Source organism: Pristis pectinata, chromosome 16, assembly GCF_009764475.1.
Source record: "Pristis pectinata isolate sPriPec2 chromosome 16, sPriPec2.1.pri, whole genome shotgun sequence".
Lineage (NCBI taxonomy): Eukaryota > Metazoa > Chordata > Chondrichthyes > Rhinopristiformes > Pristidae > Pristis > Pristis pectinata.
In genome coordinates, this window is record NC_067420.1 from 45,847,128 (window position 1) to 45,870,033 (window position 22,906).

The 22,906-nt window shown below is 45.1% G+C and overlaps 1 protein-coding gene across 1 annotated transcript in view; it reads left to right on the forward strand.

Annotated features, from left to right (window-relative positions):
* LOC127578827 (myosin-7-like) overlaps positions 1–22,906 on the forward strand; it is a 118,153-nt gene that overhangs the window by 85,453 nt on the left and 9,794 nt on the right. The window contains exons 30-37 of the mRNA XM_052031317.1: positions 1,116–1,234; positions 13,133–13,329; positions 13,962–14,311; positions 15,949–16,073; positions 16,869–16,984; positions 19,153–19,345; positions 19,513–19,716; positions 19,830–19,955. Of these exons, the coding sequence (XP_051887277.1) occupies positions 1,116–1,234; positions 13,133–13,329; positions 13,962–14,311; positions 15,949–16,073; positions 16,869–16,984; positions 19,153–19,345; positions 19,513–19,716; positions 19,830–19,955 (1,430 nt within the window). The remainder of the gene's footprint in view (positions 1–1,115; positions 1,235–13,132; positions 13,330–13,961; positions 14,312–15,948; positions 16,074–16,868; positions 16,985–19,152; positions 19,346–19,512; positions 19,717–19,829; positions 19,956–22,906) is intronic.

Genomic DNA, 22,906 nt, shown 5'->3' on the forward strand with positions numbered 1-22,906 from the left:
CTTTACCCTGTCAGAGATATCACCCCTCCCCTACCCTCCCTGCAGCTTTCTTTGTCTCCTTTCCAGATCTGGCGAAGGGTCTTCGACCTGAAACATCAACTCTGTTTCTCTTCCCACAGGTGTGGCCTGACCTTCTGAATGTTTCCAGTGTGTCCTGTTTTTATTTTATTTTAGTTTTCCAGCATCTTATCTGCAGTTATTTTGATTTTCACAGATGGGTGACTACAGCAATTGATCTGAAATGTTCACTCTTTCTGCAGATGCTCCTTGACTTGCTAAATGTTTACAGCATTTTCTGTTTCCGTCCTGATTTTAATTCAGGCAGAGTCAGCTGCTAGGCACAATGTTGTCTTGGACCCTGGGAACAATAATTGGAATGATGTGCCCTTTGTGGCTCCTCATCCCATTTAGTTCCATTGGCCAAAATCTACTTTTGCACTCAGGCCAGGGAGAAAGTCCTGTCAGCAATTTTAACCACCCGTCCACCTGATACTGACACAGCAGGTGTCAATACATGTGGGTGGGATTGGTTGGGCAGGGTTTCTCCCACACCAGTGCTCTTGTATTTTCATGTAAATGATGACTGTAATTCAACCCCAGTGAACACAAAGGATATCTACTTGAGAGATGCTGGAAACCTGTCTAGCAAGGTGTCAAAGCAAGCAAGAGGCATTCAGGGAAGTCCTGAAAGCAGAAGAGGGGAAATCTAATTTCCCCTCTAATAAGAGAGGAAATAATAAGAGGGAAATAATAAGAGAATCTAATAAGAGAGGCAGGCACGGTAGTGTAGCAGTTAGCGTAATGCTTTACTGTGCCAGCGACCCTGGTTCAATTCCCACCGCTGTCTGTAAGGAGTTTGTACGTTCTCCCTGTGTCTGCGTGGGTTTCCTCCAGATGCTCCGGTTTCCTCCCACATTCCAAAGGCGTACAGGTTAAGAAGTTGTGGGCGTGCTATGTTGGCGTCGGAAGCGTGGCGACACTTGCGGGCTGCCCCCAGAACACTCTACGCAAAAAATGCAGTTCACTGTGTGTTTCAATGTACATGTGACTAATAAAGATCTTACCTAATTATGTTCATTGATGAACTTATGAAATTGTTCTTTGATTATCATCAGGAGAGTTCAGCAGACAAATGGAAGAAAAGGAAGCTTTGATTAACCAGCTAAGCCGGGGGAAATTGTCTTTCACACAAAGTATTGAAGAGTTGAAAAGGCAGCTGGAAGAGGAGAACAAAGTAAGTTACAGGTTCAACAACTTGAATAAATATATTGCACATTAATGCCCTTGCACAGGACTGTTATCAAACCATTGGACACTATGCCATACATTAGGGCAGATGTCCAAATGTTTGAACAAACACCTGGATTTAAAGGGGCCTCAAGGAAGGAAAGAAAGGTGGAGAGGTTTAAAAAAGGAATTGTCAAGCTTAAGGCCTAGTAACTAGCGGTGTGGCCATTGATGGGCAAAGGGATGGGGGTGCACAACAGTCAGATCTGTAATTGTTATTAAAATAGAAAAGGTAAAAGCCATGGAGGGGGTAGAACCCAAGAATAAGAATTTTAAACCTGAAGTATTACCGACCAGAAGTAAGTGTCGATCAGAAGTACAGGTCTGGAGGGTGAACAGAAGTCAAAGAGTTGGGAGTGGGAGTTTTACAGCTGCAGCACTAGAGAGGCCAGTCATGATGTGTTGGAAGTGGTTAACTCACAAAGTAACAAAGCCAGGGATTAGGATTTCAGCAGTTGATAAGATGAGGCAGAATAGAATCAGATGATCTCTTAGAGGCTCAAACAGGTCCTCTCCATGATGGGGCAGATATGAGTTTTGAAGCTCATCTTGAGGTCAAAAATAAAACAAAGGTGACTGCGCTGATCTAACATCAGACAGTTGCTATGGAGAAGGACGGAACTGATGGCAAGGGAATGGGTTTTGTGGCAAGAAATGTGGATACCCGTACTGGTATTCCCTTTGTTTAATTGGAGGAATTTATTGCTTGTCGGATTGGGTGTTAGGAAAAGGGAAGGGATTCGAAGAGTTGGTGGTGAAATAGAAGTGTGGTATCAATTCCCATATCAGTATTTTTAGCTGGAGCTGGGGAGTGGCAGGACATAGATAAGATGAGGATGCCAAGAATAAATTCTGGGGATCACCCAAGATAAAAGGTAGGAGTGGGAAGGGAAAGATTCGAATACTACAAAAGCTACAGATCTGAAATAAAAACAATAAATGCTGGAAACAGTAGCTGGGGTACAGACCATAAGAGCTTATGGTACCACTTTACTCCAGCTGTGATCTAACATTGTTTTATAATGTGTGCAGTTCTGGTTGCTACACTATAGGAAGGATGTGATTGCACTGCAGAGGGTGCAGAGGAGATTCACTGGGATGTTGCCTAGGATGGAGCAGTTCAGTCAATGAGCAGATATAGGCTGGATGGATGTGGGGGGAGGGGGGTGGTGTGGGACCTGATAGATGTACAGAAAATTATGAGGGCATATTTCAGGTGAATGAGGAAACTTACCCCTTAGCAGAGGTATCTAAACTGAGACTGCATAGGTTTAGGGTAAGGGGTAAGAGGTTTAGAGGGGAAACAAGGAAGAACTTTTCAGGTGGTTGTAATTTGGCACCCACTGGACTGGTGGCACAATGACACTGCTCATAGAGTTGCTGTCTCACAGCTCCAGTGACCCAGGATGAATCCTGATCTCTAGTGCTGTCTATGTGGAGTTTGCATGTTCTTCCTATAGCTGTTTGGATTTCCTCCAGATGCTTCAACACAATATAATCTTATATGGCCTTCTTTAATTAACATCTTAAATAAATTTATAAACCATAGAACCATACAGAACAAAACAGGCTCTTCGGCCCACCATGTTGTGCCATCCATCAAACCACCCTCACACTATCTAACCCCTTCCTCCTGCATATCCCTCTATCGCAAATTCATCCATATGCCTATCCAACAAACTCTTGAACCTGTCCAATGTATCTGCCTCCACCACAACCCCAGGCAGTGCATTCCATGCACCAACCACTCTCTGGGTGAAAAACCTCCCCCTGACATCTCCCCTGAACCTCCCACCCATAACCTTAAAGCCATGCCCTCTCGTCTTGAGCCTTAGTGCCCTGGGAAGGAGGCACTGACTGTCTACTCTACCTATTCCTCTCAATATTTTATATACCTCTGTCATGTCTCCTCTCATCCTCCTCCTTTCCAGTGAATAAAGCCCTAGCACCTTAAGCCTCTCCTCATATTCCATACGCTCTAATCCAGGCAGCATCCTGGTAAATCTCCTCTGCACCCTCTCCAACACCTCCACCTCCTTCCTATAATGAGGCGACCAGAACTGAACACAGTACTCTAAGTGTGGTCTAACTAGAGTTTTGTAAAGCTGCATCATCACTTCGCGGCTCTTAAACTCAATCCCACGATTTATGAAAGCTAACATCCCATAGGCCTTCTTAACTGCTCTATCCACCTATGAGGCAACTTTCAGTGAACTGTGAATATGAACCCCCAGATCCCTCTGCTCCTCTACACTGCCAAGTACCTTGCCATTTACCTTGTACTCTGCTCTGGAGTTTGTCCTTCCAAAGTGTACCACCTCACACTTCTCTGGATTGAACTCCATCTGCCACTTCTCAGCCCAGCTCTGCATCCTATCAATATCCCTCTGTAAGGTCTGACAGCCCTCCACACTATCCACAACTCCGTCGATCTTAGTGTCGTCTGCAAACTTACTAACCCAGCCTTCCACCCCCTCATCTAAGTCATCTATAAATATCACAAAAAGTAGAGGTCCCAGAACCGATCCCTGCGGTTAGATTTTTATAAGTTTTTTCTAAGTAGTCGAGTGGGGGCTGGACTGCGCAGGCGCGATGCAGGCAGCTTAAAAAGGAGAGAAAAAAAACTTCGGAGGACTCGGGCTTCGGTTTGGAGGACTTTGGAGCAGCTAAGTGTTTTCTCTGTTTATCACTTTTATTAGGGTTTTTAGGTGTAAGGGTTAGTTTTTTATAAGTTTTTTCTAAGTAGTCGAGTGGGGGCTGGACTGCGCAGGCGCGGCACGGGCAGCTTAAAAAGCAAGCAGCCTATAGAGCGGGCAGCATCGGAGTGGGCAGCGGCGTGAGTGGCAGCAGAGTGTTCTGGGCTTTGGCTCAAGGGGCTTCGGCGTGAAGGGGCAAGGAGGGTAAGTAGCTGGTAAGTAGGTAAAGGCAAGGTTTACCTGTTGTTCATTATAGATTTGTAGGTAGGACTAACTAGGGAAAAAAGAAAGGTAGTCAGATGGAGGACATGGTGGTGTGCTGCAGCTGTTTGATGTGGGAACTCGTGGACCTTGCTGTGGTCCAAGATGGCCACATCTGCAGTAAGTGCTTGAGGCTGGACGAACTTCTGCTCAGAGTTGATGAGCTGGAGTCACAGCTACAAACACTGCGCAGCATAAGGGAGGGAGAGAGTTTTGTAGACACGGTGCATCAGGTGACAGTCACCCCCCTTAGAGCAGGTACATCTGAGGTTCAGGAGGCAGATAGAATGGTGACTGTCAGGGGAGGGAAGAGGAAGAAGAAGTCAGGCAGGCAGACAGAGCAGGGAACCCCGGAGGCTGTTCGCCTCAGTAACAAGTTTTCTGCCTTGGAGGCTGTTGATGGGGATGACCTGCAGGGGCCTAGCTGCAGTTACCAGGTCTCTGGCACTGGGACTGGTACTGCTGCTCAGAAGGGAAGGGTGGGAAAGAGACATGTGGTAGTGATAGGGGACTCAATAGTCAGGGAAACAGATAGGAGGTTCTGTGGCAGTGAGCATGAATCCCAGATGGTATGTTGCCTCCCAGGTGCTAGGGTTCGGGATGTCACTGATTGGGTCCACAGAATTCTTGAGTGGGAGGGTGAGCAGCCAGAAGTTGTGGTCCATATTGGCACCAACGACATAGGTAGGAAGGGGGATGAGGTCCTGAAGAGTGAGTTCAGGGAGCTAGGCAGAAAATTGAGGAACAGGACCTCAAGGGTAGCAATCTTGGGGATTGCTGCCAGTGCCACGTGATAGTGAAGGCAGGAATAGGAGGAGGCGGCAGATAAATGCGTGGCTGAGAAGCTGGTGCAGGAGGGAGGGTTTTAGATTTCTGGATCATTGGGATCTCTTCTCGGGAAGGTGGGACCTGTACAGAGAGGACAGGTTACACCTGAACCAGAAGGGGGCCAATATCCTTGCGGCAAGATTTGCTAGGGTGGTTCGGGAGAGTTTAAACTAGTTTGTGAGGGGGAAGGGAACCGGAGGAGTAGGTCAGAGGAAGAAGGGAATGGGGAAAAGTTAGATCAAACAGGTAGAGAGGCTTTGGGGAAGGAGAAGCAGAATACAGGCTATAAAAGTAGTAAGGTAGATGGACTGAAGTGTGTTTACTTAAATGCAAGAAGTGTCAGGAATAAGGGGGATGAACTGAGGGCTTGGATAAGTATGGGGGACTATGATATCGTGGCTATTACTGAGACGTGGCTGACGTCAGGAGAGGAGTGGATATTGAATATTCCTGGTTTTCGGTGTTCTAAGAGGGATAGGGAGGGCGGGGAGAAGAGGACGAGGGGTGGCGATACTGGTCAGGGACACTGTTATGGCTGTGGAAAAGATGGATGTTGTAGAAGGATCATCTCTAGAGTCCGTATGGGTGGAATTAAGGAACAAGAAAGGAGCAGTTACTCTACTAGGAGTATTCTATAGGCCCCCCGGTAGCAGTAGAGATATAGAGGAGCAGATTGGCAGGCAGTGTTTGGAGAGAAGCAAAAATAACAGGGTTGTTATAATGGGAGACTTCAACTTCCCAAATATAGATTGGAACCTGCTTAGTGCCAAAGGTTTAGATGGGACGGAATTTGTTAAATGTGTCCAGGAGGGATTCCTGACGCAGTATGTTGACATGCCGACTAGAGGGAATGCCATGTTAGATCCAGTTTTAGGAAATGAACCGGGACAGGTGAAGGATCTATTGGTGGGTGAGCATTTGGGGGACAGTGACCATTGGTCCATAACCTTTAAAATTGTCATGGACAGGGACAGGTGCAGAGAGGACAAGAGGTTTTTCAATTGGGGAAGGGCGAACTACGAGGCTATAAGGAGAGAACTTGGGAGTGTAAATTGGGATGTCCTTTTTGAAGGAAAATGTACCATGGAGATGTGGTCGATGTTCAGGGATCTTATGCAGGATGTTAGGGATAAATATGTCCCGGTGAGGCAGAGAAAGAATGTCAGGGTGAAGGAACCGTGGATGACGAGAGAGGTGGAACGACTTGTTAGGGAGAAGAAGGTAGCATACGTGAGGTATAAGCAGCAAGGTTCAGACAGGGCCCGTGAGGAATATAGGGTAGCGAGGAAGGAACTTAAGAAAGGGCTGAGGAGGGCTAGAAGGGGACATGAAAAGGCTTTGGCTAGTAGGGTTAAGGAAAATCCCAAGGCCTTTTTCAAGTACGTGAAGGGTAGGAGGATGGCTAGGGTAAAGGTAGGTCCGATTAAGGACAAAGGTGGGAGAATGTGCCTGGAGGCGGCGGAAGTGGGAGAAGTTCTCAATGAATACTTCTCTTCGGTATTCACCAGGGAGAGGGGTCTTGATGATACGGAAGGGAGAGCTGGTAGGGGTAATGTTCTTGAGGTTGTAGATATCAAGAGAGAGGATGTGTTGAAGTTGTTAAATAATATTAAGACAGATAAATCTCCGGGGCCTGACGGGATTTTCCCCAGGCTGCTTCGAGAGGCTAGGGAGGAGATTGTTGAACCGCTGGTAAGGATCTTTGAGTCCTCGTTGTCCACGGGGATGGTGCCAGAGGATTGGAGGGTTGCGAATGTTGTCCCCTTGTTCAAAAAAGGTAATAGAGATAGTCCAGGGAATTACAGACCGGCGAGCCTTACGTCTGTGGTGGGTAAGCGGTTAGAAAGGATTCTGAGGGATAGGATTTATGAACACCTAGAGAATCATGGACTGATTAGGGACAGCCAGCATGGCTTTATGAAGGGAAGATCTTGCCTCACAAGCCTGATAGAGTTCTTTGAGGAGGTGACCAGGAAGATTGATGAGGGCAGTGCGGTGGATGTGGTTTACATGGATTTTAGTAAGGCGTTTGATAAGGTTCCTCATGGTAGTCTTCTTCAGAAGGTCAGAGGCCAAGGGATCCAAGGAAGCTTGGCTGTGTGGATTAGGAATTGGCTTGCCTGTAGAAAGCAGAGGGTTGTGGTGGAAGGAGTGCCCTCGGATTGGAAGGCAGTGACTAGTGGTGTCCTGCAGGGATCGGTTCTGGGACCTCTACTTTTTGTGATATTTATAGATGACAGATGAGGGGGTGGAGGGCTGGGTTAGTAAGTTTGCAGATGACACTAAGATAGGCGGTGTTGTGGATAGTGTGGAGGGCTGTCGAAGCTTACAGAGGGATATTGATAGGATGCAGAGCTGGGCTGACAAGTGGCAGATGGAGTTCAATCCGGAGAAGTGTGAGGTGGTACACTTTGGAAGGACAAACTCCAGGGCAGAGTACTGGGTGAATGGCAAGGTACTTGGCAGTGTGGAGGAGCAGAGGGATCTGGGGGTTCATATTCACAGTTCATTGAAAGTTGCTTCACAGGTGGAAAGAGCAGTTAAAAAGGCCAATGGGATGTTAGCTTTCATAAATCGCGGGATTGAGTTTAAGAGCCGCGAGGTGATGATGCAGCTTTACAAAACTCTAATTAGACCACACTTAGAGTACTGTGTTCAGTTCTGGTCGCCTCATTATAGGAAGGAGGTGGAGGCGTTGGAGAGGGTGCAGAGGAGATTTACCAGGATGCTGCCCGGATTAGAGAGTATTGAATATGAGGAGAGGCTTAAGGTGCTAGGGCTTTATTCACTGGAAAGGAGGAGGATGAGAGGAGACGTGATAGAGGTATATAAAATACTGAGAGGAATAGATAGAGTTGACAGTCAGCGCCTCCTTCCCAGGGCACTAATGCTCAAGACGAGAGGGCATGGCTTTAAGGTTATGGGTGGGAGGTTCAGGGGAGATGTCAGGGGGAGGTTTTCCACCCAATGAGTGGTTGGTGCATGGAATGCACTGCCTGGGGTTGTGGTGGAGGCAGATATATTGAACAGGTTCAAGAGCTTGTTGGATAGGCATATGGAGGAGTGTGGGATGGGGGGATATGCGGGAGGAAGGGGTTAGATAGTGTGAGGGTGGTTTGATGGATGGCACAACATGGTGGGCCGAAGGGCCTGTTTTGTGCTGTATGGTTCTATGGTTCTATGGACACCACTAGTCACTGCCCTCCAATCCGAGGGCCCTCCCTCCACCACAACCTCTGCTTTCTACAGCCAAGCTTCCCTGGATCCCTTGGCCTCTGACCTTCTGAAGAAGCCTACCATAAGGACCTTATCAAACACCTTACTAAAATCCATATAGACCACATCCACCGCACTACCCTCATCAATCTTCCTCGTCACCTCCTCAAAGAACTCTATCAGGCTTGTGAGGCAAGATCTTCCCTTCACAAAGCCATGCTGACTGTCCCTAATCAGTCCATGATTCTCTAGGTGTTCATAGATCCTATCCCTTAGAATCCTTTCTAACAGCTTACCCACCACAGACATGAGACCCACCGGTCTCACCTGTATTCATAAGGAGAAGGATATTTTAGCTGGAGAACTCAGGTAGGGGAATGGTGAAATTCTAGAACATGTTGGCATTAAAAATGAGGAGATTTTCGGGTTTTTAGTGGGTTTAAAGTTGGATAAAGCCCCAGGGCCTAATGAGATATATCCTGACTGGTATGGGAGACAGGGGAGGAGATTGCTGGTGCTCTGACAATGATTTTTAAATCTTTTCTCGCCACAGTTGAAGTACCAGATGACTGGATGACAACAAATGTTGCTCCTTTATTCAAGAAGTCAGCAGGGATAAGCCTGGGTGTCTAATGGTGCTAGTGTGCTTGAGAAGTTATTGGAAAAAAATTCTGAGGGACAGGATTAAACTACACTTGGAAAGGCAAGGGAAATATAGTCTGCATGGTCTTGTTTGGGGAAAATTCTGCCTGCCCAATTTGACTTGGTTTTTCAAAGAAGTAATAACAGGTATTGAGGAAGGCAGTGCAGTTGATGTAGTCTACACATGGACTTAGACACGGTTCCATGTGAGAGATTGTCCAAAAGGTTAGAGCCCACGGGATCTAAGGCAGTTGGCAAATTTAATCCAAAAGTGGCTTGATGATAGGAGGCAGAGGGTTTTGGTGGAGAGTTGTATTTCTCATTGGAAGCATCTGATCAGAGTCTTACCACAGGAATTAGTGTTGGAACTTTTACTGTTTATCTTGTACATTAATGATTTTGGATATGAATGTAGAAGGTATGATTAGCATGTTTCCAGATGACACGAAAACTAGTGGTGTTGTTGACAGAAGGATTGTCTTCAGTTACTGGAAGATATTGATCAATTGGGAAAATGGGCCAGACAATGGCAGATGGAATTTAATCCTGATGAGTGCAAGATGATACACTTTAGGAGGAGTAATAAGGTACGACAAACACAATGAAAGGTAGGGCCCCAGGGAGTACTGAAGAAAGAGGGACCTTGGTGTATGTCCAAGGATTCCTGAAGGTGACAGCACAGATAGATTAAGTGGTGAGGAAGGGGTACAGGATACAACCTTCATTAGCTAGGGCATAGAATCTAAGAGCAGGGAAGTTATGGTACAGCTTTGTAAATCTTTGGTTAGATCACAACTGAAGCCAGTGTGCAGTTCTGATTACCACACAATGGGAAGGACATGAAGGCACTGGAGAGGGTGCAGAGGGATTCATGTGATGTTCTCTGGGGTGGTAATCACTTTTGAGGAGAGACTGGATCGATGGAGTTTGTTTACTTTGGAACAGAGGAGACTGAGAGGGAATCTGACTGAGGTATACTAAATTTTGAGGGATATATTTAATGTAGATAGCAAGAGACTTCTCTCCATAACAAAGGTATCGAAAGCTGGAAGACATGGGTTTAAGGTAAGAGGAGTGAGGTTTGGAGCGGATCTAAGGAAGAATTTTTTTCATGCAGAGAGTGATTTGAACCTGGAATACACAGCCTGAATAGGTGGTGGAGGCAGGTACTCTCAACATTTAAGAAGTATATGAATCACCAGGACATGGAGGGCAATGGACCAAATGCTAGTAAATGGGATTAGTGCAGCTAGTTACTTGATGGGTGACCTGGGCATGGTGGGCAGAAGGAATATTTCTGTGCTGTGTGATTCTGAGCTTGTTGGGGTCCAGTCATCTTTAGTTTTTTGAGGCGGTGACTAAGAATTTTGGGGGCAGGGTAGTTGATGTTGGCTACATGGACTTAAGTAAGGCTTTTGACAAGGTTTTGCATAGTAGCCTGGTCCAGAAGGTGAGATCATATGGGATCCAAGGTGAGCTGGACAATTAGATGCAAAATGGGCTTAGTGGAATGAGTCAGAGGGTGGTAGTGGAGGTTTTTTTTTCAAATTAGGAGGCCTGTGACCAGTGATGTGCCACAGGGATTGCTGCTGGGTCCCCTGTTGATTGCATCCTTCAGGTAATTATTTGGATGAGAATGTGGTCGGCATGAATAGTAAGTTTGCGGATGACCCCAAGATTGGAGCTGTGATAGACAGTGAAGAAGGTTGTCTAAGGTTACAACAGGAACTGGACCAACTGGGAATGTGGGCAAAGGAATGGCAGGATGGAATTTAACTTGAACAAGGGCAAAGTCATGCATTTTAGGAAGTTAAACCAGGAGCAGACAGAACAATGTAATATCTCAACCAAACTCTGTGTGGTGGTAAATGGAAAAGCTTTCCACACAAAGGGTGGTGGCTATATGGAAAAAGCTGCCAGAGGTAGAAGTGAATGATAGTGCACTGGGGAGTGTTGATGAACAGAGAGACCTAGGGGTACAAGTACATTGGTCCCTGAAAGTGGCGACGCAGGTAGACAAAGTGGTGAAGAAGTCGTTTTGTGCGCTTACCTTCATCAGATGGGGAATTGTGTACAAGAGTTCGGATGTCCTGTTACTGCTGTACAAAACATTGGTGAGACCACACCTGGAATATTGTATGTAGCTCTGGTCACCACACTATAGGAAAGATGTGATTAAGCTGGAGAGGGTGCAGAAAAGATTCACAAGGATGTTGTCAGGACTGAATGGCTTGAGTTACAAGGAGAGACTGGATAGGCCGGGACTGTTTTCCTGGAGTGAAGGAGGCTCTTTAGAAGGCTGACCTTATAGGGGTTTATAAAATCATGAGGGACTTACAGAAGTTCATAAGATACGGTGGATGGTGGCAGGGTAGGGGAGTCTAAAACTAGAGGGTACAGGTTTAAGGTGAGAGGGGAAAGATTTAAAGGGGTCCGGAGGGGCAGGCTTTTCACACAGAGGGTGGTAGGTCATAGAGTAATATAGCACGGAAACAGGCCCTCTGGCCCAACTGGTCCATGCTGACCACAGCAACCTCCCTGTTAGTCCCAGTTGCCCACATTCAGCCCATAACCCTCCAAGCCCCTCCCCTCCATGTACCTATCCAAATTCCATCTTAAATGTTGCAATTGTACCAGCCTTGACCACTTCCTCTGGCAACTCATTCCAGGTACTCACTACCCTCTGTGTAAAAAGGTTACCTCTCAGGTCTCTTTGAAATCTCTCCCCTCTTGTATCTGTGCCCTCTAGTTTTGGACTCCCCAACCCTGGGGAAAAGACTGTGATTGTCCACCTGATCCATACCCTTCATTGAACCATATGGACGAACCGTACGGAAAACCTGGCAAATATGGCGAATGCACATACGCACACCTGTGTGCATGCGCATGCTGGTCGATTGTCCAGCGGATTGATGGCGTGAATGTGGCAGTATGCATGCGCATGCCTATACCCTGGTGCACTGGCCGGCGGATCGCTCGGTGAAGCGATAACGCCCTCTGACGCGTGCAACTTCACCGGGGATTCGCGTGCTTCTAGGTCTCCCCAGACCTTCTTGTGGATCTACAATTGTAAATTGCTCAGCTTTTGTATTTTGATTAATATGAATCAGTAAAGATGTTAATTCTTCTGCACCATTGTCCTTCTTGCTCCGTTCATATGTAACACTCACCATTTTATAAACTCCTATGAGGTCACCCCTCATTCTCCTACGCTCCAAAGAATAAAGATCCAGCAAGGCCAACCTCTCCCTATAACTCAGGCCTTCTAGTCCATGCAGCATCCTCATGAATCTCTTCTGCACCATCTGGTATATGGAAGAAGCTTCCAGAGGAAGTGGTAGAGGCAGGTACAATTACAAGATTTAAAAGACACTTGGACAGGTTCATAAATAGGAGAGGTTTAGAGAATATGGGCCAAATGCAATCAAATGGGACCAGATCAGGTAGACACCTTGGTTGGCATGGACAAGTTGGCCAAAGGGCCTTTTTCCCTGCTGTATAACTCTCCTACTCTAGTTTTAAATTGCTAAACCTATTCTGCAGCAGATATGTTTAAGCCTTGATTTGAGGAACAAAGGATGGGAAATGTAGGGGAATGGCCAGAATAGATGGGCTTTATAGGGAGGAAATGTGAAATTAGGCAGCAGTTGAGCTGAATATCCTCATAAGCAGGTGAACAATTGGCAATTTCGAACTGCATGTTTAAGTGAAAGAAAGTCCAAGACCATCTGGTTATCCAGTCATCACTGATCTCAGCAAACTGGCAATACTTAATGAGGAATCAGAGGCGATCAGTTTCATGTATCTGACCCCCATTCTGTCACAACCCAAACTTGCACAATTGACTAGGTTTCCTGATCCTAATCACATCATCTGGGAATTACTAGGATGTGATCAGGATCAGGAAATCTAGTCAAATATTCCTCTCCAATCTGTAGCATGATGGGTTGTAGTGCTTCACTGCTGAAATACTGCTCAACATGGATAGCATTGTATCTGGGACCTCATTGATATTTACAATGCAGTATAATATGGAATGATGGCTTTAGACCTAAGCTATCAAGAGGGCTGATTGCTATATACTTCCTTCCCTCACTGGGCCACAACATAGGATAGTCATGATGCAATGGACAAAATGTAATTGCCAGGAGGACTTACAAGATTTCAATGGTTTTTGATTTCTTTTTGTGCTTTCATTAAAGAGCAAGAATGCCCTGGCTCATGCTTTGCATGCTTCCCGACATGATTGTGACCTTCTGAGAGAACAGTATGAAGAGGAACAGGAAGCAAAGGCTGAACTACAGCGAGCATTGTCGAAGGCCAATACTGAGGTGGCACAATGGAGAAATAAATATGAAACTGATGCGATCCAGAGGACAGAGGAACTGGAGGAAGCAAAGTATGTGCAGACGGGCATCTAGAATTCCATCTGGAATTCATGATGTTTCATATTGTTTTCACTGAAGCTGAATGTTTTAGTAACTTCTCTGATCTTCATGTCCTTGAAACCAATTAGTGCTGCTACCACATAGCTCTAGTGAACCATGGAGTCATAGGAATGGAGGGCTTTAGTTACAAGGGGAGATTGGATAGGCTGGGATTGTTCTCATTGGAGTGCAGGAGTTTGAAGGGTGACCTTATGGAGGTTTATAAAATCATGAGGGCCATAGATAAGGTAGATGATCACAGTCTTTTCCCAACTGGGGGATTCTAAAACTAGATGGCATAGATTTCAGGTGGGACAGGAAAGAGTTAAAGAAGGACTGAAGGGCAAGTTTTTCACATAGAGGGTGGTGGGTGTATGGAACAATCTGCCAGAGGAAGTGGTAGAGATGGGTACAATGATAATGTTTAAAAAGAATTTGGGCAGGTACATGGATAGGAAGGGAATAGAGGGATATGGGTCAAATGCAGACAAATGAGATTGACTCAGATGGGCATCACGCTCGGTGTGGATAAGTCAGGCCAAAGGTCCTATTTCTGTTCTGTATGACTCTCTGTGACAGGACTTAATCTACTGGTTGATTGCAGGAAGAAGTTGGCCATCCGTCTACAAGAAGCCGAGGAGGCAGTGGAAGCAGTAAATTCAAAGTGCTCCTCACTGGAGAAGACCAAACATCGTTTGCAGACAGAAATGGAGGACTTAACAGTTGATTTGGAGAGGGCAAATTCAGCTGCCATTGCTTTTGACAAGAAGCAACGCAACTTTGACAAAACAATTGCTGACTGGAAGCAGAAGTTTGAGGAGACCCAAGCGGAGCTGGAGATGTCACAAAAGGAGTCTCGTAGTTTGAGTACAGAGCTCTTTAAACTCAAGAATGCTTACGAAGAATCTCTGGACCATTTGGAGACCCTCAAAAGAGAGAACAAGAACCTTCAAGGTATATTAAAGCTACAGGTCCTCATCTGTGATACAGCTTCTGTAACTTGGGTGAACAATATTATTATATTACCAAATCTGTGGCATTGTGGATGAGGAGGGGGAGAAGCTGGTTGGAGCTAATGGAATGAGGTTGTAAGTGTTTATTAAGGTTTCCCGTTTTAATGCAGAGAATGTTATAATGGAAGAATTATATGCAGAAATTTATAGTGGGATAATTACATGAAATGTGACTAAACATGAAAGCAAGAAGTAATGTTCCATTACTCCTTGCTTTTCATGACATGAGATAAAGGGGAAATGGATATAAATTTTATGTCATGAATTGAATATAAATTTACTACTGTTAAATGACTTATTGACAGGATGCAATAGTTTAAATATTTTGTTTAAGAAGAATGATTTAAAGCTAGTTCCTATAATTTGTTTGAATGAACACTGTCTCATAGATCATAGAATTGTACAGTACAGAAATGGGCCCTTTTGGCCCATCTTGTCCCTGTCGAACGTGATCCTGTCTATGCTAATCCCAATTTTGCACGCACCAACATCCCATAGAGAGCAATGAAAGAACAACTAATCAATGTTTAATGGAGTTGCTGAGAGAGGAATGTAGGTGAGAATTTGGAATAATTCCTCACTCTCTAAAATATTGCCACAAGATCTTTATTATCCACTGGAGTATCATGTTTCTGTTTTTTGCAAGCATATGAAGCTAGGTTTACACTTCACTGCAGACCAAGCAGGCTGCTGCAGTGTCAGAGGAGCTGTCACTGGCATGAGACGTTAAATCAAGGCCCAATTTTTCCTCAGATGGATGCAAGAGGTACTGTTTAGAAGAAGAATAGGGGAGTTATCACTGGTATCCAGGCAAATTTATCCCTCAAATGACAGTATTAAAGCTTCTTCCCCCACCTTGATGAGCTGCCCATCTTCTCTCCTCCATTCCTTCATCCTTTACTCCATGGTCCACTGCCCTCTGCTACAAGATTCCTCCTCCTTCAGCCCTTTGCCTCTTCTACTTATCACCTCTCAGTTTATTACTTCTCCCCCTCCCACCTTACCATCCCCCTCTCACCTGGACTCGCCTGTCACCTAAACTCACCTATCCCCTGCCTGCGTGTGCTCCTCCCCCTCCCCCCACATTCTTATTCCAGTGTCTGCCCTCTTCCTTTCCAGTCCTGATGAAGGGTTTCAACTCGAAACGTCAACTGCTTTTTTTTCCCTCCACGGATGCTGCCTGACCTGCTGAGTTCCTCCAGCACTTTTTGTGTATTGCTATTAAAGCAAATTATCTAGTCAAATCACACTCCTGATTGTGGGCACTTGCTGTGTACAAATGGGCTGCTATGTTTCCCGCATTACAACAGTGTCTATATTTTAAAAATGTTTTGTTAGCACTTTGAGAAGTCTCAAGATTGTGAAAGGTGCTATAAAAGTGCAAATCTCTTAGTATTCCATCTAACAGTTGACACTTCCTCTGATGGTGCTGTGCTCCCTCATTGATCTGCTGTAGTCAGCCTTGATTACATTGTTGAGGGAGGCTCAAACCTACAAAATGTGCAAACCTACTATTGCTCGATGGGAGCTCAAACAGTTGTTTACTGGAAAAACAGATTCTATTTCTTGTGACAACAGATGAGATCTCAGACTTGACTGACCAGATCAGTGAAAGCAGCAAGACTATACATGAGCTGGAGAAGGTGAAGAAGACCCTAGACCAGGAGAAGAGTGAAGTCCAGGGAGCGCTGGCTGAAGCTGAGGTACATGTGCAAAGCTCAAAGCAAGGTCAGGAAGATGGCAAAGAGTGGAAACCAGCTTGTCTCACTCTTGCTCCCTGCTATGTCAATATTGGGAACAATGTATAGAAGATAACTGCATGGTCAATTGTGAGAAACTAGAGCATAAACTACATAATATTGCCAAAAGTCGATTTGAAAAATCTACCCCTTAGCAGTGCTGTTCTGGTTACTGAGGATGATGGTCATCAGGCCTGCGTCCCAGATTTTTCAGTTTTTGGGATATGAGCAACATTGGGCAAGGCCACCATTTATTACTCATTCTTGGTTGCCTTTGAGAAGGTGGTCAGCTACCTTGGAGAACTGCTGCAGTAACTCTGGTGAAGATACCCCACGGTACAGTTGGGTTGGAAGTTACAGGATTTAGACCGGGCAATCAGGAAGGAATGGTGACATATTTCTGACTGAGGGACTGGGGAAGGAAACACTGGTACTGTGATATGAATTTATCGCAGCGAAATGAGTGGGCCTCTGCCAGAATCTGTTCAGGTCTGAGGGAGTTCTGTTCCCACACTCCAAAACTGCAGAAACTAAAATTGGCAGAAAATTCCTTAATGATCAAAATTTAATTTAAATTCAGTCAACTGCTAAAAACTCAATAAAACACATTATAAAAACAGTTTTACAAAAGTAGCACCACACAGTGACTTTATGGGGGATCTGGCTTGGTACCACAGTAAAAAAGTGCCAGAGCTATGAGAACAGATGGGGCTCTCAGTAAATACAAAACCATGACCACCCGATTTCATTTGTTCCAAGGGTGCCCTTGAACATGAGGAAAGTAAAACTCTGAGGATCCAACTCGAACTGTCACAGACCAAAGCTGAAATTGAGCGAAAACTGTCAGAAAAGGATGAAGAAATTGAAAATCTACGGTGAACAGAATGTTTTTGTATATTATTCATTTTGCTTGCTGTGTTAAAGCAAATTGGTTAAGCTGCCAAAATCGTAAATTTAACTTAGCATGAGTTCCTTCACTCCACTCTGTATCACTGGTTGCCCTTCCTGCTTTACACAATCTCTCCCTAGGCTGAGTTCCCAACTCCCATCCTTAAGTTCAAGTCCTTGACTAACTTCTGGTCTCTGCCATAATTAACAAGTTACTTGAAGATCATAAAAATATTTAAATGCCAGTTCAGGATTATTTCACACAAGTATGGTTGATGGAAATTCATGAAAACAATAGGATGGCACTCACAAATATTTCATCCTCACCACAATGGATCCTCCTTGAACAGTAATATTTACAAACGTCAAGCGGGTTTCTTCCTGGTTGTTCCTTGGGTGACTACCACTCAGTTTTGTCAGTCCTGAGGTGGCAAAGAAGGTCAATGTGGGATCTGCAGACTCTTCCACAAATGGGGCAGGAAGTGTAGGTTGTGAGGTGGTCTGTCAGTTCTGCATGACCTCGAGGTTCTCAAAACGCGTCCACCACCAACCATTCCAAATGCTCCTTACTAACTTAGAGAGATCATGGGTAAGAGATTTCCAGGAGTCAGTAGAGTTGTTGCATTTCTTCAGAAAGGCTTTGAACCCATTCTTAAATCCTTTCCGCTGTGCACTTGGTAATTTCTTCCCATACCAGAGCTTGGGATAGTCTGGTGTTGAGCATGCAAAAAATATGGCCCATCTGATGTATTAGTATTGGTATTGGTATATTATTGTCACTTGTACTGAGGTACAGTGAAAATCTTCTCTTACAAACCGATTGTACAGATCAATTCATTACACAGTGCAGTTACATTGAGTTAGTACAAAGTGCATTGAGGTAGTACAGGTAAAAACAGTAACAGTACAGAGTAAAGTGTCACTTTAGAGTAAAGAGTAAAGTGATGTTGCCAACTGAGTGGAACTAGGGTGAAAATTCTAGGGACGTGGCCTGGGAGAAGACACTGACATTGGTTTGCTTGCCCTTCCAGTGAATTCAGAAAATTTTATGGAGACTGCATTAGTAGTATTTTACAGTACCTTGGGATGCTTGCTGTAGGTAGTCCAGTTCTCAGAGCTGCATAGGAAGACAGGGATCACTGAACTTTGTGCCAGGTCTAAGGTCCTGATCTCCAAATACCCTTTTCCTGTTGAATGGTTAATTGCAGGGACATAAAAGACTGCAGATGCTCAAATTGGAGCAAAAAAGCAAACCGCTGGAGGAACTCAGCAGGACAGGCAGCATCCGTGGAGGCAACAGATAGTTGATGTTTCAGGTCGAGACTCTGCATCAGGACTGAGAGTGTAGAAGGGAGAAAGCCAGTATAAACAGATGAGGGGAAGGAGTGAGGCAGGCGTTGGCAGGTGATGGGTGGAACCAGATGAGGAGGGAGATGATGGGCAGATGAAGCCAGGTGGGGGAGGAGAGAGGTGAAGACAGTGGCTGGTGGGTGATAGGTAGAGACAGGTAAGGAAAGCGAAAGAAGGGGCAGATGGAGATAGGTGGGGGAAGGGAGGAGGGTGGAGGCAGAGACAGATTGGAAGGTGATAAATAGAGACTGTAATACTGGAATCTGAAAAGTAAGGGTGGTGGTGTGGAACCAGATGAAGGAGCATTGATTGGCAGATGGAACCAGTTGGGGAAGGGATAGAACGCCCAGTAGGTACAGTGGTGGGGGTGATAGGGAGATGGACCAGGTGGGGAGGGCTGAGAGAACATGTGTGAATCTGAAGGAGAGAAAGAATCACAGAGTGCAGGTTACCTGATATTGGAAAATCCATTGTTCGTACCATTGGTTGTAGACTATCCCGGTGGAATATGAGGTGTTGTTCTTCTAGTTTGTGTTTGGCCTCACCCTGGCAGTGGAGAAGGCTGAGGTCAGAGGGATTTGTATGGGAAGGGGAGTTGAAATGGCATGCAATCAAAGAGTCAGGATGGCTGTTGCAGACAGAACAATGGGTAATCTCTTTGTGTCTCCACCCAAGTTCCCAACATAGACCCCGTTGCTCAGGAATTTCAGTATGTGCATACCCGCAGGTTTTGTCTTCCTCTTTTAAAAGAAGTGCAGGGTGATATAATTGAAGGTTTATTTTAAATCCATGATGTTCATTTCAGACGTAACCACCAGCGAGCCCTGGAATCGATGCAGGCAGCTTTGGATTCTGAGGCCAAGGCCAGAAATGAAGCGATTAGGTTAAAGAAGAAGATGGAAGGAGATCTGAATGAGATGGAAATTCAGCTGAGTCATGCCAACAGGCAAGCAGCCGAATCCCTGAAACTGCTGCGAAGTGTTCAAGCTCAGATCAAGGTAAGTTAAAGACAAAGGAGAAAGTGTTAGGTGGGAAAGTTCAGGAAACAGACATGTGTAAACTTTAGAAGGAAGTTTTGTATAGTTTCAGTCAGCTTCTGTTATTTAAGATGCTTGATCCAGAACTGTCATCAGTGGAAGTTAAATAAAATATGTGATTCATGTAGGACATCCAATTGGAACTGGATGAAACAATTCGACAGAATGATGATTACAAAGAACAAATTGCATCCGCTGAACGTCACAGTAACCTGTTGGTGGCAGAGGTTGGGGAGTTACGTGCTACTCTCGAACAGTCTGAGAGAAGTAGGAAACTAGCAGAGCAGGAATTACTGGAGGCAACAGAGCGTGTGAACCTACTGCATTCACAGGTACAGTGTGTTCTTTGTATCTGCCTGTGCACCCGTGCATTTAAAACATGAGGGTGGTAAAAAGGCTGCAAGAGGATGAAAAAGTAACAATCTTTTCCTTTGCATGTGTTCAGAACACTGGTCTGATAAACCAGAAGAAGAAGCTGGAAAATGACATTAACTACCTGAGCACCGAGGTAGAAGAAGCAGTCCAAGAATGTCGGAATGCAGAAGAGAAAGCTAAGAAGGCAATAACTGACGTAAGTAGTGAGGACTTGATGGCACAAGTTGTTTGTATAGTGGTCAGATCAGTGATAGTACAATAATCATAGAATCATAGAACAGTACAGCACAATTCAGGCCCTTTGGCCCACAATGTTGTGCTGACCTTTAAACATTGAATTGTTAAACATTGTTAGAACATTGAATACTGATATCACTAATACCCTCTATTCCTCTGCCCATTACTCACTGGAGTTTAGCATATTGGGAGGTGAGTTCACAGAGACATTAAAAAGTGTCAGTAGGATTGACAAGTTGGACTGAAAGATTGTTTCTTTAAAGTGAAGAGTCTAGAGAAGGAATATAGTCTCAGGACAAAGGGGTTGGCCAATCCGCACTGACAGGAAGAAGAATTTTTTCTTGGTATTGGTTTATTATTGTCACCTGTACCGAGGTACAGTGAAAAACTTGTCTTACAAACCGATCATACAGGTCAATTCATTACACAGTGCAGTAAACATTGAGTTAGTACAGAGTGCATTGAATGTAGTATAGTGTAAAAACAGTAACAGTATATGAGTAAATTGTCACAGCTACAGAGAAAAATGCAGTGCAATAAGGTGCAAGGTCACAACAGGTGATCGTGAGGTCATAGTCCATCTCATTGTATCAGGGAACCGTTCAATAGCCTTATCACAGTGGGGTAGAAGCTGTCCTTAAGTCTGGTTGTACATGACCTCAGACTCCTGTATCTTCTACCCGATAGAAGGGAGAGAAGAGAGAATGTCCGGGTGGGTGGGGTCTTTGATTATGCTGGCTGCTACACACCAAAACAACAAGAGGTAAAGACAAGAGTCCAAGGAGGGGAGGCTGGTGTCCGTGATGCGCTGGGGCTGTGTCCCACAACTCTCTGCAGTTTCTTGCGGTCCTGGGCAGAGCAGTTGCCATACCAAGCCGTGATACATCCAGATAGGATGCTTACTATGGTGCATCAGTAAAAGTTGTGAGAGACAAAGGGGACAAACCAAATTTTCTTCAGCCTCCTGAGGAAGTAGAGGCACTGGTGAGCTTTCTTGGCTGTGGCATCTATGTGGATTTGACCAGACAGGCTGTTGGTGATGTTCACAAACCCAGGAACTTGAAGCTCTCAACCTTCTTGACCTCAGCACCATTGATGTAGACAGGTGCATGTACTCTGCCCTCTTTCCTGAAGTCAATGACCAGCTCTTTGTTTTGTTGACATTGAGGGCAAGGTGTTGTCATGACACTATTCCACTAAGCTCATCTATCTCCTTCCTGTACTCCGACTCATCGCCGTTTGAGATACGGCCTACAACAGTGGTATCATCTGCAAACTTGTAGATGGAGTTAGAGCAGAATCTGGCCACACAGTCGTGAGTGTATAGGGAGTAGAGTGAGGGGCTGATGACGCAGCCTTGTGGGGCACCAGTGTTGAGAATAAGCGTGCTGGAGATATTGCTGCCCTATCCTCACTGATTGCGGTCTGTTTGTTAGAAAGTCAAGGATCCAGTTACAGAGGGAGGTGTTGAGTCCTAGGTCTCAGAGTTTGTGACAAGCTTGCTTGATTATTGTATTGAAGGCAGAGCTGTAGTCAATAAACATAGTCTAACATATGTGCCTTTACTGTCCAGATGCTCCAGAGCTGAGTGTAGGGCCAAGGAGATGGCATCCGCTGTAGACCTGTTTCACAGATAGGCGAATTGCAGTGGGTGAAGGTTGTCTGGTAGGCTGGAGTTGATGCGTGCCATGACCAACCTCTCAAAGCATGGGTTGTAAATCTTTGAAACTCTCTGCCCCAGAGGGCTCTTAATGCTCAGTCATTGGGTATATTCAAAGCTGAGTTGGCAAAGAATTGGAACCAAGTGAAGTACAAGATATGGAAATCTTTATGGAAAGTGAATGGGACAAGGTAAGCACATAATATGAGTGGTGGAGGCAAACGTGTTCTTATACATTCTTAAGTCATGGATTGTTTACTAAAAAAACCAGAGGTCCTTGGATGACAGGAGTTGGAAAACATAAGAGAATAGGGTGCATTTTGCATGCCAGTAAATAACTCCAGTGAGAAACAAGATGAATATAATAAACTGACAGGGGAAATTAAAAGGGGGTTCCGGATAGGTTTGTCCCATTTGAGGGAGGAAAAAGATGGTAGGGTGAGGGAACCATGGTTGACAAGAGATGTGGAATATCTAGTGAAGAAGAAGAAAGAAGCTTGCTTAAGGTTCAGGAAGCAAGGATCAGACAGGGCTCTAGAGAGTTGCAAGGTAGCCAGGAAGGAGCTTAAGAATGGACTTAGGAGAACTAGAAGGGGGCATGAGAAGACCTTGGTGGGTAGGATTAATGAAAACCCCAAGGCTTTTTACTCGTATGTGAAGAACAGGAGGATAACTAGAGTGAAGGTAGGACTGATTAGGGATAGAGGAGGGAACATGTGCCTGGAGTTGGAGGGGAGGTCCTTAATGAATACTTTGCTTCAGTATTCACCTTGACGTTTGTAAGGACAGCGTAAAATAGACTGAAAAGCTAGAACATGTCGAGTTAAGAAGGAGAATGTGCTAGAACTTTTGAAAAACATTAGGATAGATAAGTCCCTGGGCCGGACAGGAATATATCCCAGGATACTATGGGTAGCGAGGGAAGAGATTCATGAGCCCTTGGCAATGATCTTTGCATTCTCACTGGCCACCAGGAGTAGTGCCTGATGATTAGAGGGTGGCAAGTGTTATTCCTTTGTTCAAGAAAGAGAGTAGGGATAACCCTGGGAATTACAGACCAGAGAGTCTTACTTCAGTTGTGGGCAAATTTTTGGAAAAGATTCTTAGGGGACAAGATTTATGAGCATTTGGAGAGCATAGTCTGATTAGGGATAGTCAGCATTGCTTAATGAGGGGCAGGTCGTGCCTCACGAGCCTGATTGAATTCTTTGATGATGTGACAAAACACATTGAGGGTAGAGCGGTGGATG